The sequence below is a fragment of the Heliconius melpomene genome, chromosome 7 (genome assembly GCF_056956725.1).
Source record: "Heliconius melpomene rosina isolate 202511_hmr_F chromosome 7, ASM5695672v1, whole genome shotgun sequence".
In the NCBI taxonomy this organism is placed as follows: Eukaryota; Metazoa; Arthropoda; class Insecta; order Lepidoptera; family Nymphalidae; genus Heliconius; species Heliconius melpomene.
In genome coordinates, this window is record NC_140395.1 from 6,032,060 (window position 1) to 6,047,637 (window position 15,578).

General features: G+C 35.6%; 1 protein-coding gene across 1 annotated transcript in view; it reads right to left on the minus strand.

Annotated features, from left to right (window-relative positions):
• Positions 1–11,821, minus strand: part of Rgk3 (Rad, Gem/Kir family member 3) — an 85,344-nt gene extending 73,523 nt beyond the window's left edge. Inside the window, exon 1 of the mRNA XM_085187638.1 lies at positions 11,382–11,821. Coding sequence (XP_085043764.1) covers positions 11,382–11,796 — 415 coding nt within the window. The 5' untranslated portion in view covers positions 11,797–11,821. The remainder of the gene's footprint in view (positions 1–11,381) is intronic.
• Positions 11,822–15,578: the final 3,757 nt, after the last annotated feature.

Here is a 15,578-nt window from a genome sequence, read left to right on the forward strand (position 1 = left end):
AATGTGCCACACTGAATAGCTGATTTAGCGCAGGAGTCTGCAGATTCATTCCCACTGATTCCAGAATGTCCTGGAATCCACACCAAAGTAACATCCAAACCCTTTAGATGACAAGAGTACAATTCTTTACGAATCCTTAAAACAATTGAAGATCTCAATCTACTATAAAATGGGCTTCCCTTTAAGGCCATTAAGCAGCTTAGTGAGTCAGTGAAAATAACCGTCTGTTTAAAATTGTGGGAATGTGCAAACAGGACTGCTTCTAACAAAGCAACAGCCTCGCCTGTGAACACAGATGATTCGGGTGGGCATTTAAATTGTAGAAGAATTTTGAATTTTGGTATCCAACAGGCTGCACCAACACAGCTCTCCTTCGAGAGCTTCGATGCATCCGTGAAGATGAGGAGGTGATTCGACCAATTGAATTGAACTATTTCTTTAAATTTTGTGTTGGTGCCAGGATCTCCCTTGGTTAGGTCAAGATTTGTGACGATACAAGGAGAATGAACTAGGGCGTTATACGGTGTAAGGAATAGTGGATTAGAAGGAAAACAAGTCAAAGGATTAGGGAGAGAGGTAAGTCTAAGGAAGCTATCAAGCAAGTATGGTAAAGGTTTGCCTTGAGGGATGAGATCAGCTAGCTTAGATAGCTTAGACCGTAGAGGATGGGAAGACAGCTGCAACATTTTACTCACAAATCGATCGGAAAGGAATTGTCGGCGGATAGGAAGTGGAGGATCTACACACTCCACCTGCAATGCATTGGTAGGAGTAGACTTCATCGCACCTAGGATAATCCGAAGACATTTATATTGTATTCGGTTTAATTTTTCAGTAGGTAATTTATTAAAGGGGTCTAACACAAATAATCCATAGTCAATATGACTGCGAATTATAGCATTGTACAGCAGTTTTTGAGTATAAGGGTGTGCGCCCCACCACACACCAGACACAGCTCTCAAAGCATTAATGCCTTTTTCACATTTCCTGCTGAGATATTCAGCATGAGCAACTCCGTTCAATCGTTTATCAAGTATTATGCCTAAAAATTTGACGTTTTCTGTTAGATGAATGGGAATATTATCACACAAAATTTGAAAATTTGGAATTACTCTCTTTTTTGTAAACACGACCGCTTGACATTTAGCTACCGACAATGCCAGGCCATGCTCAGAGAGCCACTGGTTAAGATAGTGCAAGGCAGTATTTAAACGAAAAGTTATGTCCTCCACAGAATTTGAGCTGTAATAGAGGACGATGTCATCAGCATACTGAAGGATGTTACAGAAATTATTAACAGATAATTCAAGGTCATGTGTGTATATGTTATACAACAGCGGACTAAGAGCTGAACCTTGAGGAAGACCTTTCCAGACAAGTCTGGAAGGTATAGTAAGAAGTCGATGTCTCACAGATACCGATCTCCCGGTCAGCAGATTACATATGTAATGGGACATCCTCGGCGGGATACTCAGCTGACGCAATTTCTGCCTGAGCACCGGAAGAAGAACATTATCATATGCAGATGCGACATCTAAAAAGACACCAACCAAATACTCTCCTTTGGCAAAGGCTCGTCGAATATCTGTAGTAAGAATACTGAGACTATCAATAGTACTTAGCCCCTTTCTAAAGCCAAACTGAGAGGGCGCTAAGATATTCCTACTTTCCACTATCCATTCCAGTCGATTTTTCAAAAGCCGTTCAACAATCTTAGATATAGTAGATGCCAGGGCAATGGGTCTATAGGAATTAAAATCTGAAGGACATTTTCCAGGTTTGAGGATAGGGATAACAATTTGGGACTTCCATGAGTTGGGTATATTGCCTGATTGAAATATTTTATTTATCATGTTTAGAAAATGTTGTTTAGAGTTATCATTTAATTTTGTAATAAAGGAATAAGAAATACCATCCTCACCTGGACTGGTATCCTTTAAATCCGTTAAGACGTTTTTAAGTTCTTCAAAGGAAAAAGGAAGATCCATTTCCTCCGAAGATTCAACCGGCGTGGATATAAATAAATCTTGGGATGGGACAAAAGGAGGAGCCAGTTTGTTTGCAAAATCGTTGAGCCAAACAGAAGGATTATTGGAATTGGGACTGCTGACATTGTTAAGAGATCGGCGAAATCTCTTAACATTTGTCCAAACAAGGGAAGACGGGGAACGAGGACTAAGGGATTCACAAAAACTTATCCAACCACGTTTTTTCTTTTTCCAAATGCAATTTCTAAACTTCGCATCCTTGCGTCTGTAGTCGATAAAATTTTCCATAGTCATACAGGCTGCGTATGACTCCTCGGCAGATGTTCGCCAAAGGACAGAATCAGAGCATTCCTGATCCCACCAGGGATTGAAATGCATCCAATTCTGAATGGAGCGGTATTTGGGGATATGTAGGTCAGCAGCAGACATAATAGCAGAGACAAACCCTTCATAGTAAACAGAGATACTCTCATAATTACCAGACTCAGAAAGATTGCACAACATGCAATCCACAGAGTCGGCGTACTCGTTCCAGTTGGCCTTTTTTAAATTAAATCTATGGGGAAGGGAAGGACTAGGAGTGGAAGGAAGTCTATTATTTAAGGACAGCAAAATCGGGAAATGGTCACTACCATGGGTAGATGGAAGTACAGACCATGATAGTTGGGAAGCAAGAGAAGGAGAAGATAAGGAAAGATCAATAGCAGACCTAGGGTTCTGATTTGGATTAACCCTACGAGTCGGAGATCCATCATTGAGAATGCAGAGATCCACATCATCAATCATGTCCACCAACGAAGGCGAAAATCCATCACAGTAGTAACACCCCCACAAAGTGTGATGGGTGTTAAAATCACCCAGGACCACCACAGGGTTAGGAAGCGAAGAGATAATAGACTTAAGCTGTAAAAAGATGGAAGGGGAAGGATGGGGGATGTAAACAGAAAGGAAGGAAATACCAAGGACCCTCACAGCAACAGCATTCAACTGTTGACTATGAGAAGGGAGAGGAATACGGGAATATGGAGAAGAGTGCTGGATGAGGATAGCACTACCTCCATACCCGTCATTTCTGTCCTCCCTTAAACAGGCGAAACCTGGCACCCTGAATCGGGAGTCAGGCACCAGCCACGTCTCTGAGAGGGCAATAATGACAGGATTATGCAGAGAAATAATATAAAGTAATTCATGCTTTTTAGCACGAATACTCTTACTATTCCACTGTAGGAAGGATAGTGGAGCCATTGTGAAGGATATTGAAGATTTTGAGTAGGTTTTGGGCAACGTTGGACGGTAAAGGAAGTTCATCAGCAGTTGAGATTATGCTCACAAGAGTGTCAGTCAAAGCAATCAACAGATCCTTTGTAGATTCTGCTGAACTGTCAGAACCTTGATTAAGTGCACAACCATTAGGAAGGGATGAGGAACAACTGCTAATAATGGACTGGTGAGCTTGTCTATTGTATCCCTTTGCCATAGGAGCGTGGGGACGGGGAGCTTGGAAAACTGTTTTAGAGTAGGATTTAGAGGAAGAAGCAGCAGGTCTGCTTTGTTGGGATTGGGAGTATGTGAAAACAGGAGGTGAAAACATTTCCTTAGCAACATCTGCATAGGAACGTTGGACAGATGGAAACCGAGAGGATGCTTCCATATAGGAAATACACTCTTGCGACATAACCGACTTAATGTTCTGTTGTCTTACATACTCAGGGCACCCTTTATCAGTAGCAAAATGTTTAGCTGTGCAATGGATGCAGGTTGAATTTTCCTGCCGGATGTCACATGCATCACCAGTATGAGACTGGGAACACCTATAGCACCTTGGCTTTGATCTACACTGTGACTTAACATGACCAAAACGACAGCAATTAAGGCACTGGATTGTAGGATATTTATAAAGTTCAATATTAAGGACAGATTTATAGGAGAACACTCTTTCAGGCAATTGTTGGCCACGTATAGTAATTACAACAGTTTGAGTTGGAACCCATGTAACTACACCCTCACTTACATTCTTGCGATTCATTCGTCTTGCTTTTACAACTTCTCCGCACGCACTAGGGAATATCAGTGAACCAACAAACTCTTCCAAAGACCATTCAACGGGAATTCCTTTTACAATTCCCATCCTTGTAATATTAAATGTCGGGATTACACAAACATATTTACATAGACTAAGAACAGGATTATTCAAAAATCTATTTGCTGCATCAGCAGATGTGAATTGGACACTGATTTTATTGCGACCCACATTTTTAACTCCATCATTAACTATATCAGTGATTTTATTAGTATGGAGAAATTGACCAAATTTAATGGCTCTTATAGAGGTCCCTGCAGATGGATCAGGAGATTCCCTTGACACATACACGATAAAGGGACCTTTATCAGTACTAATATAGGATTTTGGGGCATCGGATAAGGCAGGGTGGGTCCATACATTCTGAATGGAAGGAGTGGCGGTGGATGGGTTTATAATCGTTTTTTTAATAATATCCTGGCTTGAGGGTGTTTCCTCAACTTGCCTCTTTCTATTATTTACTTGAACAGTAGAATTTACATAACCCCCCCCAGGATCAGGGGGGTCAGGCGGAGGATCAGGATCCATCTTAAAATAAAATAACCTAACTATAAACTAAAACTAATCTAAACTATAAAACAGCACAACTACTCACTATTACCAATTACCTTATTAGTATGGATCTATTTACATTATTATATAATGTTTCCACTAAGTAAATAAAGAGTTTCACCACTAAAAAAGAGATATTTTCACTAACACGTGTGTCAACCAAAACAAACGTCAGCGAAAAAAAAACTAGGATAAATTAATATATTAAATTAGTTCTACTACTTAAACTAAGTTTACAACTAGACATAATCATCCCTAGATATGTAATATATTTCAAAATATTTAAATTCAACTACGAATAAGTAAAATCTTAGATTTTCTATCGATTTACCAAATATATCAATAACCTCTTGGAGGCACTAATCTCCGAACCTTCTTTTATTTTTAATCTGAAATTTCCAATAGAATGAAAAATCAGAACAAAAAATCTCGTTCAACTGACAACATCAGCTAGGGACTACCCAAATTAATTACACACTGACCAAATTCTATTTGGAATAATTTACATAGTAAGTCGATACCACAGCCGTTAATGGTTTCCCAATATACACCTATTTAATATGAAATTTCTGTTAGCGGTCTAATGACCATTGCAGCTCTGTGGGGAAAAAGGGTTCGTATAGATCGTTTAGTATTTTGCAGGTCATATATGAAATTATGGTAGTAGTACAAATGAGATAATAAAAAAAATTGTAGTTGTTTTTCATCAATGAAATATCTCTAAAAATTTGAAAAAGTATTGTCATTGTCTACATTTAAATGACGTAAACGATTATTGTAATTAGGTACATCATAATTTTGAGTTCGTAAATTTATAGTGAAGTGGGGAGCGGAGTGTCTTAGCACTAGTCTCCCTCTGCCTACCCTGCAACATCCGAGATACAGCATAAAGCTTAAAAAAACATAATATTTCGTAAAAGTATTATTATTATGTGAAAAGAGTAAGCAAAATCTATGATCGCAAGATCATGTACTTGCGAGAAGCCGCGCGAGCAGAACAGAAGGTTTTAAAGGAATCGATTTCAAAGAAATTGGAATTAATTTCACATCTATGTTCATGATGCCGCCGTGACCCAATTCTGATGTGCCTGATAGTGCCTGACACACAATAGTTATGAATACGAATCGCAATTATACATTATATTAAAATATATTATACTAGGCACTCAACGATACACGAAAGATACTCTGTTCCTCATTTTCCACGGACTCCAGGAGGCATCTGGAGGCGGAACTAAACGCCGCGCTTTACCTTGACACCAGAGAGAAGAAATGAAAATATTAAATATTTCATTTCCTCGAATGGGAACCGAATCCACAACCTCTCGCGTTTACAGTCACAGTTTGTGCCCATACGTCCACTTTTTGTCCACGAATCCACAAATTTCATAAGATGGGTGAAATGTCTGTCTTCATTACGAGGCTATCTGTATTAGATATAATGCGTACTGAACTTTCTAAACTTTTGTAACAAAACTTGTTAATCCGTGCTTAAAAGTTTCAAAGGGGAGGCTCTCCAAAGTATATGTATATGGGTTAATCCACGTCACCTCGGCATTGCCTCCAAGGGTAACAAAAGGAATTATTTATTATAAATTGTATAATTATTTTCATAGGTTTTACGCAAATGAATATATTTTTTTTCAAAATTCTGCATTTATTTTTATTTTTCCTGATTCTAATTAGTGGATAAACTAAATTAAAATTCTAATTAGGCTCAAATTAGTCAAGTTGCTACATTAGTCGTAGCAGATTCGTGTCTGTACTTAAAAGATATATAAAAAAACAAATTATTTGGGAAACATTGAATTTTGAAAATTTTTCAAATCTGAAATTTTTTGAAAATTTTTGTCTGTTTGTCTTGTACGTTAGTTAGAAACAACAATCTCAGAAATGGCTGAACCGATTTGAATGTAGTTGCATGCGACAAAAAGACCAAAAATGTATGGATATTGCCTTTAAAATGATAATGGTATTAGATTACGAAAGTAATTGAGATGAGAAAATAATAGTGATGTACAAGCGGGCGAAGCCACGCGGGCATCACTAGTATTAAATAAACTAGGTAAATCCACATACCAGCATAACACAATTTCTAATAACGCTAGATCGCTAACAAGAAAACGTAGCACAATTCAACCTAGTTGTAGTTGAAAGTTGATAATGCTTAGTTAGCTCTTGTTATGTTTCCGTATCGCGTTCTATTCACTTGACGTATCTTCTAGAAGTAGTAGTAGTAGTAGAAGTGCTCTTATAGTTTAGTATGGAATTTCGTTGTCTTTTTTAGCTCACGATAACAGGCACTCTTTTGCCCATTTTCCGTCGAAGTCTGGAGGCAGAACTAAGTGGCAGAACTTAACTCCGCGCTTTGCCTTGCTTCACTATATCTTATTTACTCGAGTGAGAATCGAAACCACAACTTGTTGCGTTTACAGTCACACGTTTGTGTCCTGTTTGTGTTTGTGGCTGGCCACGAACGGAGAACGGAGTGTCTTAAAATTAGGTTCCCTCTGCCTACTCTTCTGTATGGGGGCTTATAGCGTGAAGCTAAACTATAACATGCATTTTGATACAAAAATAATCTATATATAAGTAAGTTATATATCACAGTTAGAGGAAAGTACCTAAATTATTTTTATTTCTTCGGTCTATCAAGACCAAGTTCGATATAAGTTTTACCAGTCACACTATATCAGATTGAAATTGGGTGGAAAATAGCAAACACTGTCTTCGCACAGTCTTATCTGCCTGCACTGTGCTAATAAGTATTATATTGTTTTTAACGTCACGTTGTATCCCGCATATAGTAGGGTGAGCACAGGGAACCTGGGTTCCTCATTAAGACACCTCCATTCCCTACAGTTAATATCATGTAATTGCTATAAGTAAGTTTATCCTGAGGTGCCTACAGGAACATTGATAAAGGATGCAAGAACAATTTCCGTGCAATGACTGTCTTTGAATCTAGGTCTACATTTGTTTCTTTCAGTTCCAAACAAATGATAAATAAATAATTGATGACGTAATTTATGTATATGCAACTAATAGAATAGGTTTAAAGTGGAGAAAGACAGAGAGAGTGAGAGATGTAGAGAGGCTGTTAGGTTAATTAAGAAAAGGAAAAGGAGTTTAGTGGAATTAATAATTTTATTTCCTCGTCTCGAAAGTGAAGCTAAAACACATATTATCTGTAAGTAAATTATTTGTCTTATATTATTTTTGTGTAGCCTTATTAAATCTAAATATCGAATGTACCCACCGATAACTAGGTCATGTATTGGAAACTTTTGATATATCGTAAAATCGAATAGGTGAGTTTATATAACAAAGTTAATTAATTTTGTACGAAGTTTAAAGTCTGCATATTTGGCGTATACGAAGAAGATCAAACAAAAACATTGTTTAACACGACTTAATGATAATGATACGGGTTTTTTTAGTTTCACGCTGTACCACGCATATAGCAGATTAAGCAGAGTGTTAAAACACTCTGTTCCCCACGCACCGCCCATATTGAGATTTATTGCGTGTGTATGGCGGAACTAAACGCTGTGCTTTGTCTTATTAACAGGACGAGGAGAAAATATTTCATTCACCCAAGTGTAAATCGAACTCCCAACTGTCGCATTTAAAGACAAACGCTGTACGCTAAGTAATAAGGGAGTTGTGGGTGTATCAACCCTTATTATAAGAAAATGGTCTATCGTTATCATTGACTTCCTCCACTCTACACGTAGTGTCTCGAAAATTGTCCGTAGTGTAGGAAGCGGAGTGTTTTAACACAAGGTACCCTCTATCTAGCCAGTTCTCTGTCCACAAGCAGCGTGGAGATATTTTGAAAATATTAAGTTTTTCCCATGATCAAAAAATATTTGACACCTAAGCTTTTAATCTATATCGAAATTGTCAAATCTTCACTTCCGTATCAATTTCGGAATACCCACCGTTAACGAAATTTGTTACAATCTTCTAAATTGAATTCCGATGCGCGATGACGCCATATTTAGCGAACAACGTTTAAGCTTTTTATAAAAACATGATTCATATCATTAACAGACGTTTGGCCAAACATTTCTCTTTAGGTATAACATTCTTTTCATACTATTTATATTCTTTAAGCAATTAATATCTATATTCGAAAAGTTTAAGGTTTAAATATTGAAAGTATAATAAATTTGATATATTGTCTCATTTTTCCGTTTACATATAACACAAGAAATAAAATAACATAATTGAATGAGAACGAAACACGTAGTGTTTTAGTAAACAAAAAAATAGAACCTCTGACATTTCAGAGGCTTGAAATTTATTAACGTGTACAAAATGTCTCAAATTTATGCAGTAAGTGAATAAGGGAGTGTTTTGACATTAAGTTCTTTCTGCCTTTCCTGCTGTGCAGGATAAAGCGTGAAGATAAAAAAATATTAATCTAGGATTGGTAGAAACTCATCTTGAAATTACAACTCGTGCTTAAGTTTTATTATATGTTAAATAAAGCTTAAAATATTGAAAATTATTATTGGACTTAGTAAATTTGTCTTATTTAAACTTAGTTAGGACTTACTTCGAGATTATTTAAATTTGGAAAAGTCTATAAACATTTTGTTTATTTAACAAATCTTGTAGTCTTATAATTCTATTGTGAATAATTATGATTGAATCTTTTTTGGTTATGCCAATATTAGATATATAGTATTGGCATAAACAAATAAGATAATTGTTTCTAAAATATGTCCCCTTTTACTTTTTAAATAAGGAGGGGAAAATTGTAGATAAATATTGAGGTTATAGAATTTAACAATTTTTTTGTGGTGTTGGAGATATGATAAATTGAATTGAAAACCTCCACCTTAAAAAATTACATCATCATTACAATTGCTCTGCTCTGGTCGGCTTTTTTTTTTTCTTATTTACAATTTTGATTTACTGAATACATAACAAATATTAAATATATCCCTTAACGTCGAATGATGCATGAAATCTATGAAATATACATTAATTAAAATGTTCGCAACTGTAGAAGAAAATCGATTAATAATAGTAATTAATTATATACCGAGCCCCGTCCTATTGCAGAACGTATAATTAACAAAATTGATGTCCTCATTAACAGAATTTATCTTAAATTTTATTGGTCTGATACCAAACCTTGAATAAACAGTAACAGTTTTTCTTATATCAATTCATTGTTTTACTTTTATAATAGAAAACATTTTTTTTACATTTTATGCAAAAGAAGTTTTTTTTTACATATCTTTCCCAATTTATGGATATTTCTAGGTACCTCTTCCTCTCTATGTTTCTCAGAGTGACTCGTTACTAGAAGTTTTAGATACGGATTGTTTTAATATATGTCTTGATCATAAAATAAACATCAACAGTATATTTTTTTCCAAAAGTACGTTAAATAGAATCTTTATTTGTACGAAAAATTCAGCATTTTGATATAAAGAAAGCTTTTTAAAAGATATATAGTCTACTTTACAACACAATGGCTAAAACGAATAGCATGTAACAAAACAGTAATCACTTCGCTCCTCTCTTATTTCCTTGCGATGTGAAGAAAATATATTGGAGTATAGCTTTAAAAAGGTAGCTAGCTATCTTTTTTTCTTCACGCCATAACCTGTATATAAACGGGTAGGCAGAGAGAATCTAGAGTTAAGACATTAAGACATTCTCTTCTCTGCTTTCTCTATTCAATTTTGAGACATTGTGTGTGCCTAACGCCGTGGCTTGAGAATTGAAAAACTTTTCTAAATTTAATATCATCGATTGGTGATTTTTGATAGTAATTGTAAAATATTATTATTTTTTTAGTAATAATAAAGAAACGGAGTAGTAAGTGGAGTTTCTGAGGCACCACGGGACGTATTTGGCTAAAGCAATAGTTGTAGGGTCAAATTACACTCGGGGGAGTATTTGTTTATTTATTATATTTGTAGCTCTTCCCTTCCCCTTTTCCTTTTGGATTCCTTTTCACTATCTCGAAAGTTTTTTTTGAAAGAAACATTTTTTAACACAATTTTTTTTATTTCAAAACATAGAATCAAGACACTGTGTTCCCCATCTCGACGCCGCATAATGTCTATCATTTCAGAGCGGCTTACTGAAAATAATAATTACCTCTAAATCATAATCAGATGCTGAATCCAAATGATTTTATCACAGTGATGAATATGTTAAATAAAAGAGTGACGTGTACACCTGTACACCGTTGGAATAGTTACACCATTACAATATTATATTAGAAGTGACGGATTTTTTATGTAAAATTTAGGTGGGGAAAGGAATTGTTTCTCTACGTTTTGTTATTAAAATGTATACAGAAATAGTAATTTATATTACAATACAATTTTCAATTCTTTACATTACAACCACATGGATACATCCATCAATTTCAAGAGAGGAAAATTTTCACTTGCCGTAAAGCTTTTCAAATACGACTCTCGTACATATCTTTATATCTTTATAAAACTCATCAGTAACTTTTACGAATCTAATATACCAGTTTATTTTTACCTCAAAAGTAAACACGTATGTATCTTTTGATTTATAGTGGCCTCGTAAAGAGTGATTCACGACAGCATACGACTTTTAACGATCGTTTTTAGCACGAATGGGAAAGCATGGAGCTCTTTCATTTTCAGAGGCAGTTTCATTAAATGTGAACCGGACGAATGCCAAGTTTTGCGTGTTCGATACGAAATACTAAAAACTCACAGTTATATATAGGAGAGGTGAATGAACGTAGCACTGACCTCCTTTCTGTGTGATGTTGAAGGTTCGCAGTCTGTAGGAGTCTTCGTCTGGTTCCTCTTCAGGTTGGGCTGGTCGTGGCACGTCGAGGAACGCGTTGGAGCGACGAGGCTGGGCGTGTTGGCCAGCTGGTGGTCTTCGACGAGCTGATGCCTGTCTTCTGACCTGTGGTGGAGTTTCTGCCTCAGCTAGTCTAGGCTCAGAGCTGTACCGTGCCCTGGTTTCCCTGTCCAGCTGTTGCTGCTGCCGCCTGTGCCTAACTGATCTACCACCAGTTATCCTGGCACTCTGGGACCTCGTAGCTGGTCTTCTCCGAGGGGCAGGAGTGGTTTCTATAGGGGCAGCTAGCGCCTCCATGCTCGCGGATGCCGGCGCACATATCGATTGGGAACGTTTCGTACGTCCGTCCGTAGCCATGGTCGCGACGTTACTGAAGCGGGCCGGGGGACGCACCGTACTTGTTGCTTGGATTATGAGATTAGAGCACTTTTAAATGTCACTAATTTGTAAGCTTTTCAGTTGTCGGTTACAGCAATTTTTCAGTACAAATTTATTGTATGTCTGTGGTATGTGTGGAAAATAATGATAAAAAAATGACAGATTGACTTTTTAATAGAATAAAGTATTATGTGAGCGCATGATAAACAAATCCTGAAAAAAATATATTTATACTTTAATTATATTTCGTTATTTACGCGCCTATTTTATTACAGAAAAATAATTTAGATGTCTTAAAATAAAATAAAAAAACAAATCAGCTTCACGCTGTATCCCACACACAGCAGGGTATGCAGAGAGAACGTAGTGTTAACACACTCCGTTCCCCAGTTTCCGTCGAATTCTGGAGGCAAAGCGTATTGAGGGGCGGAACTCAACTCCGCGCTTTGCCTTGACCAGAGCGAAGACATTAAAATATTAAATTTCATTCCCTCGAATGGGAATCAAACTTGTGTCCCAGCGCCATGACTTATTTGTTTATTTAAACTATTAGTTGGAATTTTCTTTTTATTTCAAGCGTCGCAGTATAGGCAGAGAGAGAGAAATGAAAAAGCAATGTTAAAACATACAAGTTTATATCAATCATTTTTTGATAATGAAATAAGTAAGTTGGCAATTTTCATTACAGTGTAATTCGAAATGATAACTTCTAACAAGTAAAAGAAACTTCATTGTAATTAATAAGCGTTATATTATAAGAGTCGGAGTCGTCGGAGAGCTGTCCGAAAGTTAGTTCGATATATTTACTTATCGAGCTTAATATGAAAATCTAATAACGTAACTAACTTATTATTTATCTTATGTATTGTTTCTCCTATTAAATTTATATCTATATTAATATAATAAAGTAAAAATGTTTGTTTGTAATTAAATTTAAAAATGGTTAGATAAATGACAAACTGTCTTTAGGTGAAAAACTGGTGAATCATCATTAGTATTATTATATTTTTTGTAGTCACACACATAGCAAGGGCGCTTCCAATTTTCCGCCCAATTTTCCAGACATTAGTTTGGACAAGTGGAGGACAATTCCTAAATTTCCCTTGTAAAAGTTCTATAACTAACTTAAAATTTAAAAAAATCGTATTGACAGGTGCACTTAAAACTACTTTGTCTCGAAGATAGAACTCACAATCATCGTATTATAGACAAGAGTACCAATACGCTTCCTTTCTTTATCTCACACTTAGCAGGGTATGCAAAGGTTATCTGAGAACCTAGACTAAGATATTATTCCTCTTCCTTGCAAGAAAAGTTAGGGGAAAAATAAAATTTAACTATTACAAACAAACTTTTCAATTCAAAATTGGATTCATAAATATTTAGAAGGAATAAATGTTATTTACTAACGAGTCGTTGCGGTTTGAAACTTTCTAAATTGCTTTGTAAGATTTAAATTGGAGTGCTAAATTGCTTTTAAAATATATATGTAAGTATAATTTACATACAAAAGGTATACCTATGTGTGTAGCGGTAACGTCTGTTTGTAAACATGATTGTGGGTTCGATTTCCACTCAGGGGAATAAATTATTTTAAATGTCTCAAATTCAGGCGCAATGGAGAGGTTTTGGTTCTTTTTCAACTCGGGGGAACGAAATATTTTATATTTTCAGGCAAAGCTTTCAGTGGAAAGTGGGGAATGGAAGTGTCTTAATGGGAACGGAATGCATTACCACTAGGTTCCCAGGTTCCCATGTTTCCTCTGCCTAGAAAAAAAAAACTTAGCATGATTGTTTCAAGTGCTGAATAATTTTAAAAAGGAAAATTTGTGGCAAAGCTATTGCCAATTCGTTCTTAGAAACTAATTAACAACAAATGTAACGATGATTTACGCTTGGCAGTAGCTCAAAAGCAATTTTTATTTCTTACGGCCAAGTCGATTTTGTTAGAAAATAGAAACTTTTAGTTTGCTTACTATTATGCAATATAAATAAATTTACCTTTTAAAGGTGTTTTAGCCAAATGGCAAAAATCAGAGCCTACATTTATATTAGCCTAAATTCCTGCCTGTTGATATAACACAGTTATTTTATTCCGAAATTACGGGGGCGGTGAAACTATGTAGGTTTATATTATGTAGTGCTGCCTATCCTGCTGTGTGCGGGATACAGCGTGAAGCTGTTTTTTTTTAATCTAAAAAACACCGTATTTAATTCTGAGTTGTTGAAAATTTTATATGCAATTTTCTTTCGCGTCACGTCTAAACCTGTAAATAGCCTGCTATTTTCTATAGGTAGTACCCAGTAGGTCCACTCAGTCTACCCTGGTAGGCTGAGTGTACCTAGTGCCAAGACACTCCACATTCCTGGCAATATTCTAGACTAAACATATACGTAATTTTAATAAACCTATACGCATCTATTATATAGACACAAATATTTCATAAAACTTTTAACTTGTTCCTCAGTTAAATTGCGGATTTGCTTCAAATTTGAATTTTTAATTACATCATATGTAACATTATTGTAAAAGTGATTTTATGTTATTGTATTAGAGTCTATTTCTCTTTAAACGGCGGTAAGGCTCACGAAATTTTTAAAAGTAGGCTTTAACTTTTGACTATAATAAAGTAGAGTTTTTCATTTGTTCAAAACTTTTCAATTTTGAAGCACTGTAAAACTATAACATTTTTTAGACTCAATAATTTACCACAAATAATTATTATGTCGTGACATCTACGCTATTGGTTTTGGTTTTGCATAGGGAAACTATAGGAAATTTATTTAGATGCCTAATTTTCGTGAATTTCAAAAACTTTGCGTGAGGAAGGTTATATAGTTACACCAGGCCATGGAAAGTTAGTTCAGGTTGCTTACTTCTTTTAATTGACTAATAGCTACTTTCGCTTACTGCAGGGTAGGTAGAGGGAACCTAGTGTTAAGAAACTACGTTCCACACTTTCTGCCGAATTCTGGAGCCACTGCGTGTTGAGTGTAATTATTAATAGCAATTATTATCTATGTATATCAAATTATTGTATATACAGGGTGGAAGAGGCAGCGCTTCTTTTACTGAAACTGCATATAGGGTAAAATATTTCAAACCCAGAATTAAAAAAAATAATCAAGGTACCTCAACGGTTTGGACGTAGGATTTTTTTTTCATTTCACGATTTTTATCCATACCTGTATTTCGTGTGACGCACACATACGTGTGCGAGGGTGCCGCTTTGACAGGTAAGTGTGTGCGTGCCTATGTTATACTTTACAAATGGCGTTTTATTTTAAAACGATAATTTTATTGTTTATTTTGTTTGATAAAAAACTTTTTCATTTTTGAGAATTATTTTTTTTTCGAATTATATTAGGCAGTAGTTAAAATTGTGGCTTCTTTTAAAGTGGCGCTGACAATTCCACCCTGTATAATATGCTTATATATATTTATTTATTTTTTCTGTAATAATAATGTTTAAAATTCAAGAGAAAGTGGAGAACGGTATGTCAACATTAGGTTCCTTTTACCTGCTGTGAGTTAAAACCGTGCAAATGGAAAAATATGAGAAATTCGTAAAGAATAAGGAAAATCACGTGATTACACTAATAATTAAAAATAACGCAATTAAAATACATAACATTTTATAAACATAAACATAAACTTCTTGAGGAAAACTTACTTATATATATAATATGTCTGTGTTAGAGCATACGCTAATAACGACTTAAGTGATAACCGGAAAAACCAGCGGTCATCACTTCGTAGC